At 35.3% G+C, this 23801-nt stretch overlaps 1 protein-coding gene across 3 annotated transcripts in view; it reads left to right on the top strand.

Annotated features, from left to right (window-relative positions):
- PPFIA2 (PTPRF interacting protein alpha 2) overlaps positions 1-23801 on the top strand; it is a 333320-nt gene that overhangs the window by 93754 nt on the left and 215765 nt on the right. For 2 of the 3 annotated variants that reach the window (XM_035901686.1, XM_035901685.1), the window contains exon 1: positions 5432-5512. The exons of the other annotated variant lie outside the window; for it this stretch is intronic. In XM_035901686.1, coding sequence (XP_035757579.1) covers positions 5432-5512 — 81 coding nt within the window. Of the gene's footprint in view, positions 1-5431; positions 5513-23801 lie in introns of those variants that run through there. 3 annotated transcript variants of the gene reach the window in all.

Here is a 23801-nt window from a genome sequence, read left to right as displayed (position 1 = left end):
ATATAGAACTATTTAATCAATAAGTCTTGAGAGTGTGAGAATTAATTTCTTATACCTGTGATGGCCAGATTATTGTAGGCCACTGCTGCACAAGAGTCCTAGCTGTGGTCAACAATTCCCTGTCCAGAATGTACAAAAGGAAGGGAAGTTTTGCTTCTGCCCAAGCAAACAAATTGCAAAATCAGTCTTTTGGACTTACTTGCATCGTGGTTGCATTTGATGATTGTTGATTATGGACTGCATACTTCATAGGTTGTAGAAAATGTATTCTGGATTAGTTCCTGTATTCATAAACTCACTTAGATATTGAATCAGTTATTCTAATTTTGTTGACCTTTTATAGCATAGAGACAGTTAGTGTTAGAAAAATGAATTCTGAAGTTTGCCACCTAAAAGGTAAATGGTTATGAAAGTTTGAAGTCGATTAGTGAATGTTGTTGACTCTGTTTTTGCAAAATAATTGCAATACTTTGTAAAATGTCCCAGTATAGACAACAAAGCAAGGGTACTTCAAGAAGGAATTACATTCATATTTGAATTTTCTCTGAATGTTTCAGTCATTGTTCTTGTCCTTGAAAGGGAAGCCATCATACAGAATATGCCTGTTGGGACATGTTTTATCCTTTACTATTGCTGACATACAGTTTATATAGCTGCCATGATATTTTAGTCTGCAGTGTACTTGCCTTATAGGTTACACAAATCCTTATGTTTGATATTAAAATAGGGCTCATAAGTGCATACTGACTTGGTAGCAGCAGTTGCTCTTGTAAGACACACTTCCCTGTACAAGCAGTGGTATTTGTACATTCAAGATACAAAGCAACAAAGAACAATGATGGAAAATGTTGATAAGCAGCTCTTAATTACAGAAACAGGATAAATAACAGGCTTTACTTATCAATAAGATAAGATGAACTGTTTCTACAAGTCTTCCATTCTAAAATGATTTTCTGTTTGTACCAGAAGGCTGAAAGGAAGCAAAAACTTCCTTGTCCTATGTTTCATTTTCCTTAATTCTCTCTCCCACTTCACTTTCTTGGAGCTATACCAGCTGGGAAAGGTTAGTTTCTGAAACCTGACATGTATGAGTTTTATACATTATTGAAAGTATATTCATTTGTCAGATAATACGGGTTTTTGTTGCTTTTTTGATGGAAAAAATGAAAATAATTCTGGTGTAGAACTTCATTGAATGAGCTAAAAGGAATTGTAGATTAATTTGGATGTGGAGAACAATTAGATGTGATGTGTGACTTTAGGAAGGTATTCATTGCAATTTGATATGCAATTTGAATATCTTTTGTCTGAACTGTGGTAAAGGTTTAAAATCTTTTCAGCCATTCATAGCTGAAGATCAGAACTCTTTAAACATTAACAGTTTTCAATTTACAGCAAATTCAGGGCATTTTAGCCAGATGAGTAATGTATCATGTGATACTCCCTCTATATTTTTGTCTACAACAGCAGATGTTAAAGAAACATCAGTTCAGGTACAGTATTGTAGATTTTGGAAGCTTTGTAGGGTTTCTGTGAGTCTGTGAAGTAAAAGTGATATTGTCTAGGTTTAATGTGAAAGCTTTGTAACATTCTGAAAATCACACTCCCACTGCTTCTGGAGGAAGGCATGTTTCTTTAACATGGTTTTCCCTGATAGAGACAGAAATGAGAACAGTATGTGATATAAAGTCCATGTTTCTGGATAATTACTCACCTAATTTAATAAGAGCTGGTGATTTAAATCTTAACTCAAAACATCTGCTTTTCTATTGCACTACATATTCTGAAGAGAAACTATATCACACAAGCACTAGCATATTAAAAAGCTGTGTGTTTGTCAATTTTAAAAAAGTGCATCTTGTCTCTGCAGTCAGCGATACAAGTTTTTGTATTAGCGTCCCTGAATTTTCATAGTTCACATAGCAGTCTGATATATATATTCTTTCTTTTTTGATGTGTAACTTACTGTTTTTAATACATATCTATATATCTACATATCTACATATATGAACATATATCTACATTTGTATATCTACTATAAAAACAGTATAAAAATTATAACAGTGTAAAAATTATACCACACGAAGTTTTAGAGAGGAGTGTCTAATTAAAATGCAAAGTCAACATAACACATGTATATTCAGAGCTTGGTAACTCATACATTCATTACATACATAATTGGAACTAAATCCATCTCAGGAGCATTGCCACATCTCATACTTTTAAACAGGTAGGATTTTTTTTTTTTTCTTTTCATATAGGAGATTTTTTTTTTCCCCCACTACAACTCTTTCACTTCATGGAATAATTAAATCATTCATTGGAAGCCTCATCGGAGCAAGTGTTTGAACTGGGATTACATCCTTTGTAGCGCTTCTACCACTGAGCTGTAGTCATGGTCTGTAGGTCTGTTTCTGCATTTGTTCTGTTGGATCTGTTCTGTTTCCTTTATCCTGTTCCACTTTCTGCTCACTTTCAGGCCATGTTGCTTGATACCCAGCTTAGTGGTTGTGGCATTCAATTCGGCATAGGAGTCCTGGTTTCAACTCCTTGTTCTGAGGACATTGCTGAATCCCAGCCTTGGGGCTGCTGGCTTTTCTGAAATGGGACTGTGTCTCGCTGTAATTGCGAACACGCATTCTGCCATGGATCAGTTCATACTTTACCGAATTTATCTGTATTCTCACCAGTTCATGAGAGGAGACTGGTTTCATGTTTTTCAGAAAAAATCTGGTTTACACAAATGTTTTCAAGCCGTTTGAGTGTTACATCAAAATTACTTTCTGATTCCATGAGGGTCCTACAAGAACACGGTGTTGGCCTGAGTTAAAAGAAAATTTGTAGTCATTACTAGGAGCATTTTCACATGAGGTAAAAGTTAGTGGAGAGATAGAACAACAGTTATACTGCCATGCCTTCTCTCCAGATCTATACTGACTGTCTAGGGAGACGTGTTTATTGGAACTTAAATGCAGGGGGAGGGGAGGCTTTTGGGTTTTGTTGTTGTTGTTGGGTTTTTTTAAGTGCAAATTCCTTCACCTAAGCAGGAAGTCCAAAACAACGGATAAAAGATCGTGAGCAGTATTTTGAAAAGCAGTATTTTTTTCAAAATAATGGGCAGGTAAGTCATGGTGGACAGTGATTCCAGTAAGAGCTCCTAGTGGAAGGCTGCAGCTAGAAGATGGTGTACAGTCCTTTAGGAACAAATAGGGAAATAGCAAGTCAAAATACAGCAATAGTGTTATGATCATGAAAGGCATTATTGCAATTGTCACTAGAGAAGTTATGTTTAACTTTGGTATTGACCATTTCTTAAAGATGTTGACAATATTGTTTTAGGAATTAACTAGCTTAAGGTTTAGTAAATGCCACTATGGGAAGATGAACTGAGTTTACTATATCCCTGGTAGAAATGAGGATTAAACAGTGAAAGTTGAAGTAAGAGAAGTGCAAACTAATAGGTACAGTTATTTAGTAGTGAAAGTAATTGTCTATTGGAGAAATGTACATAGGATTTTGCACATGAATTCTTCAAATTATGCAATTGGTGAGGAAACTAAGAGGTAAATTCCTGTCATCTTTCAGGGCAAATGATTTTAAGCGTCCATAAAGGAAACTTTATTCATTGCACTGTGGGGAAATAGCACGTTTGGTAGGTAGATTTTAAAGAAGAAAGTATCAACTCAGAATAAAAGGTTCTATACTCAGATTACCAACAATCTGATATCTTTCCTTTGACCAGCTGAGGGACCCCTTTGCTAATACCATATGCATCTAGATCTTCTGGAAGAGAACTCAAAGAGGGGAGAATAATCTGTAATCTGAAATCTGGGTCTCAAGAAAACGTCCCAGACAGTAGTTTTGCTTTGATTCAGTAAATGTTATAGAAGCAATGTCATGGTAATTATAAGAAACTGTTAGACATGACTAGGATCTAAGAGGATTTTTCTCTATGGTTTACAAAATGTGATTATTGTGGTATGCACCACACTGCCATACAATTTTAAACAGACAGACATCTCTGCATCTATCCCAACTCCTTTCATAGTCATTTTACTTTAGAAGCTGTGTTATCTTCGGTTGCTAAAAGCATTAAGATAAAACAGAACAGAAAACAGAGGCAGCCTGGCAACTCACCAGGCTTTTAGATTTTTGACAAGTTTCATTTTGAAAGTACCATTTCTTAAGTGGTTTCTCTGTCTCTCTTTTAAACCTTATGAATAAAATACAAAGTGCTTGACAGAACATGTAAAGTTAGTTTTCCAACCACTTTACATTTTTTACCCTTTACTGAAACCCTACTTTTCAATTTTTGTAAATGGAATCCTTATTTTTTGTTGCTAAAAGGTGTCAAGTTCTTTGAACATTACTTTCTTTAATGTCTTCATGTAGTTCAAATTATCTGTGTATGAAGAAAAAATGCAGTCAGTGCATTTTGGATGTTCAGTGCAGGTGTTCACAAGTATTATCGACCTTAAAAAATAACTTTTTTAAGATACTGTGTATTGCTAATGAGCTAAGCTGCAAGTCTATAGCTTTGTGAAGCACAGATTTCAACCTTATACTTAGTAATGTTAGGTAAACCTTTCCTAAAGAGAGATTCAGACTAAAGATGACAAAAAAGAATTAGAAAAGAATGAGAAAAGAGAGGCTTATAATGCGTATTATGTTTAAACTGTCTGTAGCTCTGTAAACTGTCTCACAAATATTTATTTCCCACTATCTGCAGTCTGTAGTAGCACCCAAAAATTAAGAAATATAAAAAATATTGATTTGGAGAGCAATATACTTTTTCTTTTATCTAGGTAAGACAGTCAAAACAAACAAAAAAAACCCCACCTTTGTGTTATTCAAAGCAAGTTGGTATGTGTTAACATAGCTATCAGCAACTGCAATGACAAAACTATCATTGTTATCAAATACTATAAAAGCTATAAACTGAACACAAGGCATGCTTCAGGTTAGTCAGAAGAGGTCCTCTGTTTTTCACTGTGCGTGCTTGCTTGAAATGAAACTGTGTGTTATTGGTTAGCTGGGATGCTTAGCATAATCACTTTGCAAGGCTGTGGTGGAGGGAGGTGATTATCACTGAGAACAGATGGGCAGGTCCAAAGCATTGCCAGATTCTGCACAAGCTCCATGTACTGTAGGTTCTAGCTCTCTTTTCTTCGACATTTCTAATTTTTATTCAGTGTGCATATTTTGAAGGGCTAGCTGAGCTAGAGGTCAGGGAGCGATGACCTTACAGTTTAGCTGACAGATGTAGGAGTGGGGAATTCAAAGTGCTGTCACTATACGTCTGAACGGATGGGGCAGACTGCATTTTGTACGATTACCTCCCTAAATGTATGAAAGGATTTATCTCCGAGCTTAGCACTCTATTCTGCATCTGTAGCTCTCTCTGTGGATTGTATTGTGTGTGTGACCAGAAATGATATTCTCGGATATGAACACTGTCTCTGCCTCTCCTAAAGTGCATCCTCCTAATGGGACCCGGTTTTATACTTTTCAGGTAAGTGAACTTTAATAAAACTGAAAGGATTTTTCTTGGTACCTAAATGGTAGGTAAATTTTGAGTAAGAGTGACTAACAGATTAAGAAGCTTATTGGTTAATTAGTTTTGTACTGGTAGGAGAAAATGTATAAGAAATCAATATCATCACAGTAAGTTTGCTGCCTTAAAAAATTAGCATGTAAATTGTTCCTAAACAAACAGAAAATTGCATTCACAATGATTTTGATATTGATTGTCTTTCCCAATAATATTATCATCTTACAATTCATTAGAGTTATAGTTCCTTAGATGGACCCACACTGTCTTTCTTTTTAATTCAGATAAGCACTGTGTTGGAATTATCAGAAATTCCAAATTCATATTATACAAAATAATATTGTAAAAACTTTGTATGCTGTACCTATCTGGATTTTTTTCTATTAATCCTGAATGTAGTTTCATGCTAGCTGATGCTTAATTAGATTTATGTGGATAGTAATCATACATGGGAAACTGATAGAACAGCAGAATCTGTTGTTAGGATTATTAAGGTTCTCAGTTTTAAGCCAAGTTTTGCCTCATCCAGGTAAATAAGCTTGTGAGCTTAGCTAAAGGTAAGAATTTATTATATGCTCTAAATCTAATGTGCAAACCAGTGTAATTACAACCATCTTTCAGTAGCATTTAATTAAAAGAAATCTTCAGTGCCTTGGCTCTGGAAAACTATGTAATCCTACATTAACATTTAACAATAATAACACCACTATGCCCCCCCACACCGCACCAAACCTCTGACCCAGCTGCTCCTTATAGCACTCTGCAGGGCCCTGCAGGGCAATTCAAACACTCCACTACTTAAAGTGGCAATAGCTTTTTCAGCTCAGCCTCTGATACAGTTAGGATTTAAATAACCTTCCCATTCCTGATTGTGTAACGGTTTTGTCTTTTTGGTTACTTTATGCTATTGTAGAGTGATGTCTTTAGTATGTAATAAATCTTGTGTATGCTACCAGAGCAAAGAATCTGAGGCAATTAAAAGTTGAGCATAAAATGCATAGCAAACTTCTTTCACAAAATACAGGTAACCCATTCTTTGGGTCCAATAACTGCATTTCATTCTTGTCTTCCTTTAATCCATTGTTTTTAATTTTACTGTCTTGCCCTTCTTACAGTGATATGAAATGATAGTTGAGGGCTGTGCAGAAAGAGTGGCATCCTCCTAACAGTGACGATCTGCTGATCCTGGCAGTGATTCAGAGACATGAATGCCCCAGGCCTGTTCTTCTACAGCATGACTACTTTTTTCACACACTGACACCTAAATATTCTATACAGCCTCCTGTAGCTATGCTCTTAAACACAGTTCCTGACATCAGGTATTCTTTCTGAGTGTGTTGAGTTGAAAACATCACTAAAATTAGGATGTTTGGTTCTGATACCAAATTGACTATTTTATTGTGTGGTACTTTATGAAAGTAAGCACTAGCAATGAAGTATATAGGTTTTTTACAGCGTGTATTGTTGCTGCTACCAGTCTGTGATTACTGTAGACGTTATCCCACATACAAAAAATTCTCTTAAAAATTATTTCTTCCACTGATTTTTAAGCTGAGGGGACAATAAGAAAAATGGAAATATAACCGAACTTCCTGTTGCATTCTGGGTACTTTAAAGAGCAATGTAGAGTTAAAATACCTTGGAATGTAAAGCTGGTAATTCAGGACAGTCTGTGTTTGTGTTCTAGAGTGGCTTGATGTTATCAGTGTTAAAAGAATCCATGAAAAATTTTTAAAAAAATTCTACCAAAGAGAGCCTATATTTTCTGGTGTTGCCTTTTTAAAATTTTTTTTTCTGTTTATTTGTTCACATATGTGCAGCATAAAGAAAGATCTGTGAAGCAACTTTCCAGTCCTTGCCTTGGCTTCCTTTGTTGTTCCTTGCTTCCTAGCTTTTTGTGGTATCTTCTCTTTCTCTCTTGAGTTACTTCAGTCTTTGCTTACAAATGTAATAATTACCAAGAAGGACTTCATATGGCTCCTGCTAATTGTTTTGATCTGTTTTAAACTACTTTCACCTTTTGCTTTCTTACCTATTCTGTTTCTGTATGTTACACTGTAAACTCTTTGAGACAATGAATCTTTCATTTAAATCATAGAATCATAGAATCATTAAAGTTGGAAAAGACCCCTAAGATCATCAAGTCCAACCGACTAAATAGCTTGCAAAGTTATGGGGCAGCTTAATGGTTCTTAATTTGAAATATATATATATGCTGGTATTTAACCTAAATGTGTGAAAATAATCTTAGCAAAGCCAATGTCTAGCGTGTTTAAAACTGAACAAATACAAAAATTTTGAGATGGGGGCCTGAACTCTGACTGATGGAGGGTAATGAATGATTAAGCTACTGAATTAATTGTACATTGATGTAATGATACATTGATGCAATGATACATTGATTCAAAACCACAACATATTAATTCTGTCAGCAACAAAAATGGTACTGAAAGAAGCACAAAGCATGTGTGCAAGTTGTAACTTTATTATTGGCATTTTACTGATGTTCTTAGGAAATAAGGTGGAATTGGCCTGTATTGGCCAGGGAATCAGACTGGCCATACAGGGATGCATCTATCAGAGCACTTGGGCTGGGGAGAGTCATAATTAGTAGATATCTTGACAAGTTTTTGAGCATTTATTAAGATCTTATTCAAATGCTTTGAATAGTATGCTTTAAAATCAACTTTATAAAGTTGAAATTAGAAGTCTGCCATAAATTTTCAAATTCAGAGATTTTCTTGCCTGTTGAACTTTATTTTTAGTAGATGAAATTAACAAGGAATCTCTCAAAAACTAATTGCAACATTTAAAACTATATTTTCACCTGCAATGACATGGGATGAATAAACAGGATTTTTAACTTCCCCCTTCTCTCCCACCTTGTGTTTTATTAGCTTCTTTGGTCTCTAGGACACCTAGTGTTCAGAAAAAGTATTGAATTTGAAAATTGCATTGATACCTGCAACTATCTAGAAACTATGGAATTCCTAGTACCTTTGTTCTGCTCTGGAAATCTGTCCTGAAATTCTGCAAATGTTAAAAGTGTGATTTGGTTCAGTATATATGCTGAACCACCTGCTATAATTAAAAGAAGCTTAAGCTTTGATCCCTAGACTATGCTTGATTAATGCAATTAAAATAGAAAAATATATGACAGGTCATATGAAGAAGTTATATACTGTATGAAAGGAAGGAGTTGTAATGCTATTATGAACAAGGTTTAGTTTTATAATAACCAAGGTAATACCAAAGTTTAGTGCTTTGTATTTCAGTATCTCTCTGTTTCATCTCAATTTGCTCCTGCCAGCTTTGGCAGACCTCTGCAGCTATATAACAGAACGCAGTGATTTTATTTCTTTTTGGCTTCAAGCTTGATAAAAAGATAGTATTTCTGCTACACTGTGTGGATAAATTAGTTTGCCACCAGTCCCACAGTGAGCATGTATCTTTCATGAATATTGTAAACATCAAAGTTCAAGTAGTAACATTGCCTTGCTCTCTGGTTGGTCTTGTATTTGACCGTATTTAGCGGTTATTTGCATAAAATAAGGATACAGGTGGAAAAGCTGGGATTAGAAAGGAGATATTTTTAACTTGGCTATTGGTTATGAAATGGGAGACATTAATGCACTGAAAAAATATTTTTTTAATCAAGTTGTTTTTGTAGAGAACTTGAGGGTGGTTCCTTTTTTATGAAAGCATAGCACAAAAGAACTTAATTTTGAAATTTCAGATTTCATTTCTGAAAGTTGTGTAATACTGCTTTGATCATTTAAAAGCAACTTAAGTTTATGTTGGTGTCTATCACATCCAGTAAATATTTTTTGTTTTCTTAAATTGGTTTTCTATGCTAATTCATGTGAATACTAACTTGCACAACTTCTAAACATTCAAAATATCTTCACATACGGTGTTTATTTCAATAGAATTTGAAATTGAAAGAGCCTTTTTCTGTTTCAGCATCTTTGCAAGAGAAAAAAACCTGAAATATTTCTATGAACAGTATTTTTAACCCTTGCAACTTTCAAATATTAAGCTAAGCACACATCTAAAGCACAGATCTAAGCACAGACCTAAATGAGAGCTAAAAGTAGTTGCCAATAGGCGGAACTTAGGAACTAGACATGTGCAGTGGAGAAATAGAAACACGCTCAAATTGTGGCAGTACACAGGGTCTCATGGATCTGGCTGCATCTTTAGCTTTGAAATCAGCAGTATGTAGTAACAGTTACCATAAATGTGAAACACAAACTTTCAATATTTGGAAGCATACTAGCCCATTTTATAGTTAGATGAGGTTTGTGGTTTATAAATGAACTCTTAGGACAACTAGGGTATAATCCTTTTTGCTAACAATTAGTGAAGTAAGGTCTGGTCTTTTCTGAAAACTTGGGAGGTTAAAGCAATTTTTTAAAGTTACCTGATAATCAGAAGGTCTATAAAGAAATAAAATGACCCTCTTACAAAACCTGCAGAGAAATCCTAAAATATTCATATGTCATAAAAATGTAAATACACTATGAACTACTGTAAAAGTGCATTGCTGATCAAATATTTGAAACTGGGTTACTGGGAAACTGGGAAACATTTCTATACATAAACTATATCTGTCACCATGATACTAATTACTACTGGGTTTTATTTCTTAGCAACTAAATGTTACACTCCAGTAATAGTGAATTAACAACAGAATGCAAACAAAAATGTTACTTTCTGGTACAGAATGTGCTTTGAGCTGTGTGAAAAAAAAAGCATATTATATAAGAAGTACTAGATGCACTCATTAATTTTCCTATTAATTCGTATATTAATATTTTAAATGAGCGATATAGTTCCCCAGAACTTCTGTTTTAAACTGTTTTGTACCTTTAGTGTTTCAGTAATCCTATTGTTCTTTTATGTATGTTCATATATAGAAATAGTAAATGAAACAAAAAGCCTCTCCTATAAGAGAAAGTATCTTGTTCAAATTTGTAATTGCACTTATTAGCATAAATTTGTCATTAGATTATGGTTTGGGCAGGTATGTCATGCTACTCTTTTTAGTAGGCCGTAACTTTTCTTTTTGACTGTTTTGTGGCCTCGTATATTCTATTCAATATAATTTAATATCAAAGACAACAGCTTTGGAGTTTCTTTGCGGAAACCCCCAGCTGTATGAAAAAAATCTATTTTTGGTGATGGAGATGGGTTATTAGTCACCTTGTATCTGACATCATCACTCATACCACAAAATTCTTGTAAAATGTGTATTTGATGACTCTATTCCTATTGTATGCAGACTTAATTGCACGTGTAGAAATTACACCATATATAACATGCAGAATAGGGCCAAATATGTGTGTGTACTTTCAATGCTGCGTCACCAGGTCCACAGAAGAACTATGGAATTTGATCCTGAACCCTTCAGCTGGCTGAGCATGTGGGCAGCTCCTTCCAGCAACCCTCTGCCAGGCATGGGATTTCTCCCTTCGTTTTGCCTAAATAAAGATTTTTCTCTTCTTACTTAATGCAGTGGCACAGTATGTTTTTTTACAAACACCATGTAAAAGCACTAGAGGCATGTTCTTTGTGAAAGCTGCAAGTCCATAACCAGTTGGTAACTTGTATCAGTCAATGATGGTAAACATCACTATAACAGGAGTCAACTGAATAATTGGCTTTGTGTGCAAAAAGTTGTGGTACAGATCATGTAGGTTGTTGTAGACTTCAGAAGGTTTGAAAGCTGTGTGAGCGAATATAAATAGTAACAGTGGCATAAAGGCTGACAGTGAGGTGTTTTTAAAGATTTCTGACATGCTAACAAGTGACAGAAAGTAGTAATGCTGGACTAGTGCTTTACCCTGTACCAAAAAAAAAAATCCCTAAAAAGTCTGGGCAGTGTCAAAGGCAGGAGACAATAATAAAGTGATTTGCATTGCAAATAGCTTGGAAATATTTATAACCGTATAAGTGGGTTTTATATAATTTTGGAATTTAGGAATTTCAGAGGAATAGTGTGAGGAATATGCTTACCAGTTCTTTTACTTGGAAATACATGACAAATGGCAATAGAGGCTGGTCTTACATTACAAGTGAGTGTTATTTATTCTTATTTACTATTATTGTTCTGTGATAATCTATTTTTATTGCCTGTTCTGTGAAAAACAAAGCTTTTCTGGTGAAATACAGACATGTTAATGGAGTGTTAATCTGAATGTACCCCAAAATATTAATGTTCTCTGTATTCAGACAGTTATAAAATTTTGAAGGAGAAATACTTAAAAATTTTATACATTAAAACATGTTGTATCAAATAAACTTTCAATAATTTTCATCTGGTAGTGCTGTTAATTTTTTTTTTCTGTAGAATGGAGAAGACTGTGAGCATTTGTCAATCAGTCCAGCTATACTGACAACTAGTAGGTTTAATAATTGAACCACATTGGTGAGAATGTGGCACTTGGACTCCAAAAATGGAAAAAAATTATTCAGGCTGATAGAAAAATAAGAACACATTCTAAGTGTTTGGCCAAAAAGCCCTAAAACTGTGTTACTGTGAAGTATTCAATGTAGTATGCCTTAAGTATCTAGAGAAATAGTTTTGTTTGCACAACAGGTTTTTTTTGCATAATTCTGTCATGCCAGAGAATTGTGATTTGTGGCCATCAGAGCTCATGAAGGACAATGTCCTCACCACCAGCATCCTGTCCACACATGTGACACAGGAATATCTTTGAAAAGCTGCTTGTTTTCTGATTGGCTTCTGAGTTTTAGCTGGAATCGTGCTGAGAGCTTCCTCAACTGTCACCACGTACCCTTTTCCTGTTTAAAAATCAGTAGCACTGCATGGCCCGACATTTTCCATATTTTTTTTTTCCAGCCAGTCAATAAAATGGTCTGATAGTTTTTATGAATATGCTGTTCTGCATGCAGTGAACTGGGAAGGGTGACCTGACTGAATATTAACTGACTGTTTTGCTCTACAGATGCATTTGCATCCTCCTCTGGGTGGAAACACACATTGCTTAAGGAAGAAATGAGAAATATTATTGTTCTAAGATAAGCCTGATTACCATGAATTTGGTAGTGAAAATCAGGAAAACTAATCCTTCTCCCCAAAACCCACAAGATGAAACTAAACACATGGACACACACAGACCCATGCTTTCCAAAAAACAATTAAGAAAATAATTGAGCATAGAAGGATTCTGTCTGTAGTATTTTTCAGTTGTAAAGAGTAAGTAAATTACGTTGTTTACTCAAAAAATTATAATTACAGTAAGCAAGGAATACAGGACCTTAAAATACATACATAGAACAAAATAGGAAGAGCTTAAAGACTTTGTGCCTTAAGTCAATATTCATGTAAAGTTTTCTTTTGCCTCACAAAGTATTTTGTCCACATAATAGCATTTTTTCATGTGTTGAAACTGAACAATAACCAAGCAGAGCGGTCAATGCACCTTTCCCATGCAGAATTCCTGTCATGCAGAGTGTGGCTGATTCTACTTTGCAAAGTAATGGAGCAAAGAGTAAGAAAGTACCTTTCCTTTTTCTGCCAGAAGCACTGGGGCTAAAACAGAGCTGCTGATTCTTTTGCAGCTGAGTGGATGTGACCAATAAAAGCAGGGGACTAGTAGGAGGAATAGCAATAGGAGCGCGTTCCTCCTATTCCAGAAATAGGATCATGGTACGGTTTCTGAATCATAGCTAGAAACCATGTTTCTGGCTCAATTTCAAAAGTGCCTTCAGTGTTGGATTCTGAACCTGGTCTTCTTTTACCATCATTTGCATAGAAAATAAAACTAGAGGAAGAAATGTGCTGGTATTTTCCAGAATAGTAAGAATACTAAGGATTATTACGCAGTAATGTGTGTTGGTTTGATACTGGTTGGTCCATTCTCTTTACTGAACACAAGCTGTATAGAGTGAGATAGCAGAATGCCTGGATAATAAGCTTTCCTTACAGGGAAAAGCAGAACAATAGAGTCATAGCGTGTTCTGAGAGCACAGATTGTGTCTCTGTAGATGGGTGTCCTGAACATCCTGTATAAATTGTTATGATAATCTACTGGAAATGGCATGGTTTTTCCCTTGATGGATGTTACCAATCTTGCTATGCAGCACTGCTGGAGCTTTCCCATCCCGGTCTGGGAGGAGAGTGTGAGTAATTTGCTGATTTCATTGTACATTTCAAATATATTCCTAGTAGTTGTTCCAGATCTAGAATATACTGCTTCCTTCTTGATTTGCTACACGTTGGACCAAGTAGAGGACTGTACCCCTTTGAGGTATTTAGTAAAAGAGGGTGTTTGAGCTGGAAGCTTATAGTGGTGTCTTGACTAGCTTTTAGCACCATGTATAACTTCAAAATCCTTCTCTGTATAGCTTTTACAGTCTGAAAGCCTGAATTAGTCAGCTATAAGAACGTAAATGTAGCCCTCTACATCAGCTGATAAATCTATGTTAATTAGATATCCTTCAAGAGCTGGAAATACTGTATATCAGCACTTAAAAATGTTTTTTGGTGGAGAAAGATATAGTTTAGAGAAAGATATAGTTGCACAGAAGCAATTTATTAGACAGAAAAAAATAAGCCAATGGAAATAGTATAATTACTAACTAGCACAGTATTCAATTTATTTTATATATAGCATTTTGTTCTCACAGTCCTATTATACATAGTTCATAAATTTGTAAGGCAGGAGGATCTGTTTCTTGCCTGATATGCATATAGCATTTACTCATACAATCTTCAACAGCATCAGCTGATGATGTTGAGAGGTGGGTGATCTACCTGCAAATTTCTTCTTTTTCTTACGTCAGTCTTAAGGCAAAGAAAAAAGCAGATGAAGACAGACAATGCAAAAATACTTGGCATGTTGAACAGTCCTATGATTGAAGGCAAGCAACAAAAATGCATGATTTTAATGGTTTTAAATAAGTTGAGATGTGAATAAACTTTTTTCCTGAGGAACTCACTAGCCTATAGATAGGTCTGGTTTGGGGAAATTACTATGATAGAAGCATTAAAGTATATATTCTGATTTTATCTTTATTCATAGGTTGTATTTTAATTTTGAGTGGAGCAGTGTTAATACATATCACAAGATTTTTAATACTAAATTTCTTAGTAGTCAATTCAGTAAATAATTTTTTTTGCCTCATCTATTCCTGCCTAGTTCAATATTCAGTTGGAAGTTTTGCTTAGCATAACATTTATGGAGGCTAGGATTGGGGATTGGTTTGAAATGACAGCTGACATAATTCAGTTGATATTGTGATTCACTCAAATATGTAAACAAATGAGAAAAACATGGATTCAGTATTTCCACTGAAAGAATTAGAATTACTGATTCATGGACATTTAAGTGGTCTGTTTATATTTTTTCACCAGGAAGAATTATACAGCTTCACATGACTAAGAGTGCTTGTTCCTATGAATGTGTTATTTCTAGTGATAGGTCTAATAAAGTAAGAGTTGTTTTTAATGTTTTTTCTATATTAAGTATTCTAATACTGCATGCATGGTGGCGGCACAGTGTGAGGAATGACTTTGTCTACACCATCAGCCATAACAGCGTTGGTGCTGAGCAGAGCCAGAGTGGTGAGGAGATGCCAGTGACACTGAAAATGCATTAAGGGTGACTACATGTAGAGGTACGCTTGTGCTATAAGCCTAAGCGGGGTGTAAGAGAAGCTACTTGATCTAGATTCCTGTGCGTATGTCTCCATTTGAAAACATATATGGCCTCTGTTGGCCTGAAGCCTTGGGTTGCTTGGCTAGCACTGTAATGAACAGTGGACCATAAAGCTATATATCTGCTAAACTGTGCTCAGCAAAGGAATGAAATTCGTAACTTACACTAAACACAGGCATACACACATCTCTTGCTTGAAGTAGCTGTCAATGTCAACCTTTGTGCTTCGAATAAAGAACTGATGACAGTAGTGCATATATTCATCTCCTCAGACTGGGAACATCGTAGCTTGCTTGAGATGGTCTGTGAATTTTCAGCTGGTCAGTAAAAGAGACCAAAGGGTATATACCAAGGGGTAATATTAAAACTGAATTTGGAATTCTCCTTCAGCTTCTAGTTTAGTATGAGAAGGAACTCTTTTCCTTTCAGCAGATATTACAGTCACCATCATGTCTCTCACATATATAAAACTAACACTGCTCACATACAAATGTAAGTGAATGAAGAAAGGATGAGCAGTTCTGGGAACAATCTCAGAGACATGATCAGAAATTGTTGTTGTTGTTATTTTGTTTTGTTTTGGTTTTTTTTAATTTCAGATAATGGTATAAAACTCAATGTATTTAACCAAACTATTACTCAAGGAGCCAAGGAAAAATTCAGGTCAGTTGGGAGCACGAACACCAAACTAAAAGTTACCCAATAAACTAAAGAACCTGTCAGTTCTGCATAGACTGTCCTGCAAAAAACATTACTTTTTGCTTCTATTTTTAAGCATAACATCTTTCCAAGCACACACAAAGCTTCTCTACAGATATAATTTGTAAGAAATCTGTGAGAATTCCTGGAGGTATGATGGAAAGCTGTAATGGGTTCATTATGGAGGAGTAGTGCTTTGAATTGCTTCTTAGAGTTGGATTGCTGGCAAGTAGTTGAATAGCTATCCTCTTTAAATCAAAGTAATTTTGGAAGCATCAGTCATGGTTTTTAGTTAAAGCTTAATTGGATTTTGCATTTACCATGGTATAATGATGTTTAGTACTCAGTATGGCTTTTTTTCCCCTCTCTCTCAGAAGTCAGTACTTCTTGTTGCATCCTTTTGAATAGTAGGAAAACAAAATTTAAAAGTTATGCTGAGATATTTTCTACTGTGTTCCTTTCTTTCTAAGGGTGTCTCAGTGAATAATATGCAGAATACAGCTGCTACTGAATTCAGTAGAAAGTAGTATCTTTTCTTCCAATACTGGGCTCTACCACAGCCCAGCCCAGCATATCTTTGGTGACTAGAAGGCACCAAATACTTACCATAACTAATGTGAAAGCCATCCCAGTTTGTACGTACCCTGAAGGAACTCTCACTTTTGCAGAGCTCTGCCATTAAAGAAGTTGTACCTGAAGCCAATCATGAGTCTCAGCTTTGTCAGTGTTCACTATTCACTGGCGCTGATTCCAGTTTTCCAGACAAAGGAACTTTAGAAAAGTGACCTTACCTTTCAGTGGCTCTCTAAAAGAAATAGGTGCAAACTGACACAAAAATCTGCCTTGATCAAGTAACAGAATTCATTCAGGTTTTGTGAAGCAAATGAGTCCAGCAGTATTTTAAATGAATGAACGTTTTTTTCTCCTGACAAGGCAACGTTCATATTTTTCTCCAACTCTCTTTCCATTACACATGATTTTTTAATATTGATGGGCTATTTATAGAGAGAAGCTTAGTCCTCTGGAAGCATGAAAGTATCAGTAATGTATTAGTGTCAAATTTAATCTCTAATACTTGTAAAACAACAACTGAAAGACTAGTCAATCTTTTTTATTCAACAAGTGGAGAATTTCATTAGAGTATCTAATTTTAAATGCCCTTCCCTCTCAATGTAGGTGTCTTCTACTTAAATATAATGCTTATCTGTAAGCATGTTTAAACATGATTGCTAGAAGTGGAAAATAAAGGAAATTAATATATTCCCCACTTTAGTCTATATTTTGCTGAAATTTGCATCAGCTCTTTGCTTTCCTTTATAGAGAGAGAAATCTGGTGTGCACTGAAGTCTTCTAACACCAGCTCCTGGTCCTGTTTGAGTCTTACTGATGTTCATTAGAATATACTGAGAACTTTTCCAAACAGCTCTGGACCCATAGTCCCCTGATTTGTGAGCATGGGCATCTTTTATTTAAAGACTATGCTAAGGAAATGTGGTGGTGTGACCCTGAAAATAGGCAGTATTAGATCTAACGGTTACACCTTTAGGTTTATCTCTTCGAACAACTATTACTTCCTGGAGAAACAGCAGTTTGCACTATTCCAGTCAATCAGAATCACCAAATTAAACTATCATGACTCCAGCATGGTCTGTGACTGTGTCTAGAGTAACAGTGGTGGGCTTTACTCGAACAATAGTATATATAGTGTATGGTAAGCATTTAAGGAGAAAAAGAAACTCAAAAGTTCAAAGGAGATGCTTAGGAGAAAATCCATGCTTTTATTTATCAGTCTTTTAAATGAATGTTTAAAGGCGGAGTTAGCTGTCCATCTCTGTTGTAAAATCAGTTGTTATACTAACTTACTAAAGATCCTAACTCTGCAAAAAATGTACAAGAATATGTCTTCCCCTGTTGTATAACAGACCATTAATTTCAAGGGAGTTATTCCTAGTCCATGACTGTAAGCATCTGTGTATCTTCATAGTACCAAAGACTATCTGCCTTGTAAATTTGCTATCTAGCTAGCTTATGCTAAAAATGATATGTTAAGTGAAATCAAGAAGATTGTTATTTCATCAATTCTCAGATACTTTTTTAGAGAAGTGGTGCTTGCAGGTGTACCTGTAGCTCAGTTTGCATAGTCACTATGCTTAGCAGCACAGTGACACATTTCTGCTCTCCAATATTTCCTGCTTTCATTGCAGTACTTGTCTGCTATTTTAATTGTTTGGGGTTTTTTTCCCTGAGGTACCATAATGATGTTGTGAAACTTCAACACAAGTGTTTTGGAGCAGTTTCTAGGTCAATGGTAAATTAATCCATTTATGCCTTTAAGAGCATTGACTTTTTAAAATAATACATGTTTTGTTTTTCAAGGTAAATGATAATGAAGTAGATCAGTACTTCCATCATGTTTGTGAGTTGATATTATAGAAGATTATTTTTTTTTACATTTATTCTGAAGTGTCTTGATAAAGCAAAATTTGAGAAATACACCTGAAAAATCTTTCTTATGGCAGTACTTATGCCGTCACTTTTTTGCTGGAATATTTTTCCCCAGTAATTATATATAAACTAGATATATCTACATGAATTTGAATACGTGCATGTGTACATAAATATATATATATCAGTATGAAAAAATAGCACTTTGGAATCTGACATAAGTGGCAGGATCTCAGAAATATTTGGAGTACTGAAAGAATTCTTAGAGTAGTGTGGTTTTGGTAATTTTGAGGGATTTCAGCAGTCAGAGTTTAAAAATATCTCAGGGAAAGCACGAGCTCCTACAGCTATGCGGCTGTCATTAGCTGTCACACCACTTAAATATGGTGTTGAGTATTACGTAATTACTGACACTATTCATAAAAAGTTTTGTGGTTTTCCACGCAAATTTGAGGGTACAGCAATCTAGTCTTGCTTTGCATAGGTGCAGTCAGCTGAAGGCTTATTGTGTGGCCTCTGAGTAAAATAATACACTAATAAAATTCTAACGTCCTGGTGGAAGTGTAACTGAAGTGTCTGATATGTCATTGGAATAGAGTCCAGGACAGGAGCTTAGCCTTGTATGCCGGACTCTATCATACCCCTAATCCTGTGGGTAGGAATATGATATATGTGAAATGCTTGCACAGTTCAGGATCTGCTTTCTACACTGTGTGACTACTTGGGAGCTCTGTAAATAGAACTTGTTCATTCCTCAGCGTTTTGACTGCTTTCAGAATATCACTGGGTAAGGCTATATAGAAAAGCGGTGAACAGAGAGAGAGCTTACCTTCCATTTTTCCAGAAAGGAATGGACTGTCCAGGCAATTGTTTCTCATCATTCCCATTTATTATCTGAATGAAGCAAACTTCAGCTTAAGGCTTTTACATCTTGGAGACTCCTGGCCTTAAGGAAGCTGGGGAAAGTCAGCATATAGTAGGAGCTGATAGTTCACACGTGTTTGCATGCTTCCTCTCTGTGACTCCTTCATAGAACGCTGGATTTCAGAAAATTGTTTTTGAATACTTGATTTCAGTTTCAGGAAAAAAATCTAGTAGTTGATCACCCATCAATAAAGAATTATTTCAAAGCTGTGAAGTGAGGATCTGAGGGCCAGATGCACAAGGAGATATTGGCATGTCCCTCATTTGGCTTTCACTAAAAAGGTAGGAATGGCACCGTATCTAAATCGAAATCCGCAATGAAGTGACAGAGAGAAAATTTGGATTAAGTATGCAATTAAGCACCTGTAAGACTTTAAAATCACATTTATCTTTTTTCCCCAAAGGTAACCAGAACAAGTGAATGAGGTATGTTGGCCAACACAGTTCCCTCCATAAATATGTCAAGACCAAATGCATTTGCTTTTGGCAAGTCAGCATTTATGAAATCGTCCCTGGTAATTCCCTGTTCAGCAAACAAAAACTTAACAAATCTCTGCAATTGAGCAAAGGGCCAGAGTTAGGTCTTTTGAAGATCAGCAATTCTTGCAAGAGGAAGAATTTAGAGGTGAATTGTTTTTATTAAAGGATTTTATTAGAGGATTTTACCAAGGAGACAATAAGCATTCATTTTGATCTTGAGAAGCTTAAGTGAGAAGGATTCATAGTGTGGTTGAAGAATATGCTGGAAGCGTTCCTGTGGCAGCTGCAGCATGTGAGTTCCAAATCATAAATTGGATTACGTTTCTCTCTCACACAGAAAAGGATATGGATATTTTCAAATTTAAGTCCCACTCATTTCATGTACCAGCTGCTTTATCACCATTTAGTCTCCTTTTATTCCGCTTACAGTTCTGATATAGTTACAGTTCTTTTAACATCTCACTGAACATGACAAAAATATATATTCAGATACCAGCTGAGTATACAGTATGGTATGACTGGATGGTATAATCTACTAAAGGAATAATAAAAACATTTTCATTCCATATGTTCTGCATATTTGGGAAAACCAGGCATGTTAGCTTTCACCTCACATTTGCATGAAACCAGTGTAAGACTGGAAAGTCAAACCCATTATTTTATTCCACTTAATTTCTTCCAAATAACAGTGTTATATTACTTCCTGACAGGGTTTAATTAAAGGCTCTGGAGATTTTTCCTAAACTAAGGTTTGAGATTCTGCAGAAAATTCAACAGTGAATTTATCTGACCATGAGAAAGCGAGCAAGCTTGTTGACATCATTATTTTATTTACAGGGTATATCTGTCTTTGTGTGTGATGTGTGACAGTTAAAATAATTTCAATTACAAATTTTATAAATGGTTCAGCACAGCTAAGACCCATTTTTTGGTAACTGAAGGTACAATTCTACTTTTTCTGGTTTAGGAAACAAATTTGGATTAGAAGTCAAGGGAAATGTAGTTCCCTCCATTTGTCTGTGTTTTGGGGTCCTCTGAGGACTCATCTTTCTAAACATTTCACCTTTACTTTCAGAGCAAGGTTCATCTCACCTGATATTCAATATCTGTACTGTGTAGGTCTACCCAGACTTCTAAACCCGCTTGCAATTCCACCAAACTCTTTTCTGTGTAGTGTGTAAAGCTATAAATTACTCTAGAAGTCCCTGTTTCTAAGATTCTGAGGGCAGCTGAGGATGGTTAGCTTAGATTTTGCACATGCTGACCTTTGGTCAAATCAAACTTAACCTGCAGTGTCCAGAGGCTTAAGATGATTTGATTTTTTTTGTTTTGTTTTGTTTTCAAACTTAACTCATATTTTTACATTTTGAAAATTTAAGGAGGAGTAGGTTATTCTTGGTGAAAACTTAGTGTGTTTTAACTGTATATTTACTTAGAGGAAAGAAAATCTGAATATGAACTTTCTGTAAAAATGGGTAAGGATAAGCTGATAGCAAAGTTTGATGTGGTAGTCTGATCCTTTCTTGCCTAACATTATTTTAGAGTGCATGGTACAGACTGTGACATGGAAAAATGCCTTTATGCTACTGAAATTAACACCATTCACTGATTTTTTATATCAGATGTTATGTTTGTAACTGTGATAAGACTGGGCTTGCCAGTGAAAAACAGATGTAGTTTGGGTTTTTAGATCAATCTTTCTTTAAAGAGCACATCTAAAAATACTGTTTACTTACATTTGTAGTAGAATTGGCTATGCTTTCAAATTTGAATACTCCCTCTATGATATGTTTACTTTGCTTACATTGCTGAAGGAAATGTCTGTCTGTTTAATATTCCAAATAGGTTTGATACATCTGTCAAGATTGAGAATTATGTCAAAATTTACATATCAAGAGAACAATCTTGACTTGATAAAAATGGGATAGTATGCTTTATAAGAACCATATATTAAAATTGTCAGCCCTTTTATATCCTATATGATACCTTTTGAATAAAAAGACACAAACTATAGAGGTCAATTTAAGAAGTTAGAGAGTTTATGGTAAAACATGTTCAATTTTTGTACATTTTGTCTAATCTTGACATCAGGCATCAACTCTAGGTAAAACAAAGCCTACTTGGTTAAAAGAAGAAAACTTACACTTATTAGTGCTGATATTCAGTGGAATTTTTCACTTTTCTACAATGATAGAGAGATATTTCTGCAGAATTCTAGTAATTATCTATTGAACGAACAATATATAAGGAGTTGTTTGATTATGAAAAATTACCGTTCTCTCTCTTATTAAAGTGTAATTGTAAAAAAAATTGTAGATTTCACCATGCTGTATGACTGAAAGTTGAAATCTATCCCAGTTTGCTCTTTTCTGCTGTCCTATTTGATTCCATGCTGAAATCCATCATAGAAAGAAGATAGCAAATTCTAAAAGTGCATCCATCAAATAAAAGCGTACATCCAATAAATAAAACTACACATAAGGCATAACAGATTGGGAGGCAACTTCTGTCCTCTGGCTCTGAAAAGTAAACTTTTCCTTAAGTGGAAGTAGAAAGACCAAAGAACCGCAGCTTTTTTTTTTTACCCCTCCACTATTTCAAGCAGTCTGTGACAGTCATAGAGCTGATCTACAGCAGCCTATAAATGCTATGCTCTGGATAGTAAGACAACATATGGATGGATCTACCAGGTTCTTTAAATATTTAATGATTGGGTTCTAGAGCAGTATAGTTAGGCAGTTTGTAGCAAACAAATACAATTGCTTTAGATAAGAAAATATATTCTTCAGGTATTTTTTTTTTGGTCATTAATCTTGAGCCTTTTTTCAATATCTCAGATATTGTAAAACTCCTGTATTTCAAGTGAGTTGCTCTGACTGGCATTTTTTAGGATTTTCTGGTTGTGTATTTGATGCAGAAGGTGCCACAATCCTTTAGCCAAGGATGACTTTCAGAGGGACAGAAAATGCAACTCATTCTCAGAGGGGTTTTGTGGAATTCATCTTTCCAAATATCAGTTGGCTCCAAATCTCTCTTGCTTAAAGCCAAAACTGTCTGAAACCCGTATAAGACAGAAGAAAGTGCAGGGGTTTTATAAGTAAAAATATAATCTTTGCCTTCAGTATGGAGTGGCAGCACTTGAAGACTCCCTTCAGGGGCTAATTAGACCTATAGCAAGAGCTGTAGCTGTGACACTCCTTGGTTCACAAATACGTTTCTCTCCCATATAAAAATAAAACACCTTGAAAATGGTTAAAAACTGAAGAGGATCTGCCACAATATCAAACATTTTGTGCATTAGACCTGTAGGTCAACAGTTTCTTCTGAACGTGCCTACTGTTCTAATGATAAAAGACAAATTGATCAGTGTCATTATCTAGGTTTTTTCCCAAGCTAGCAGATAATTGCTTTCTTTAATGTAGTTTTGAAAACGTTTAAACGTTTTGTAGAAAACAGTAACACTGGAGAACGGGGGCTCCAAAACAAAATAATTGTCTGTTGTTGCAAAGCAGATATTGAAGTAGAATAATTTTGTTTGTAGACCCACAGATCCAAGAAACAGTATTTACTGCAGCCTCTAGCAGAACAGATGGAACTCTGTGCTTCTCAACTTGCTAATTAAACACAAATTAAATCTTGTTTCATATCAGCTATTGTTTGTCTTTCTTTGTTGAGAGCAGTGACAAGAAGGCATATAATTCTCTTTACTTTCCCCCTCCTCTTTTCTTGCTTCTGCCCACCCTATGTGCTGATTTCCTTAAGAAAAGCTAAAATTTTGTGGTGGTTTTTTTTTTTAAGGGACAGAAGGGTAAAATACTTTAAGAAATTTAAACTTCCATCACAGCCTAAAAAATGTTGACATTCTTGTGTTTTGTGGGGTAGAAAGAACATTTCCATTCGAAGTCCTGCTGTGGTAATAAGAGTTTTACCACCTACAATGTAAGGGTAGCTCTGTTGCAGGTATTCAGAATGGACAACTTGTGAGCTGACCTTTTCCATCTCTCAAAGGAAGGATT

Source organism: Egretta garzetta, unplaced genomic scaffold, assembly GCF_000687185.1.
Source record: "Egretta garzetta isolate BGI_Z169 unplaced genomic scaffold, ASM68718v1 scaffold68, whole genome shotgun sequence".
Lineage (NCBI taxonomy): Eukaryota > Metazoa > Chordata > Aves > Pelecaniformes > Ardeidae > Egretta > Egretta garzetta.
This window is presented reverse-complemented; position numbering and strand designations above follow the sequence as displayed.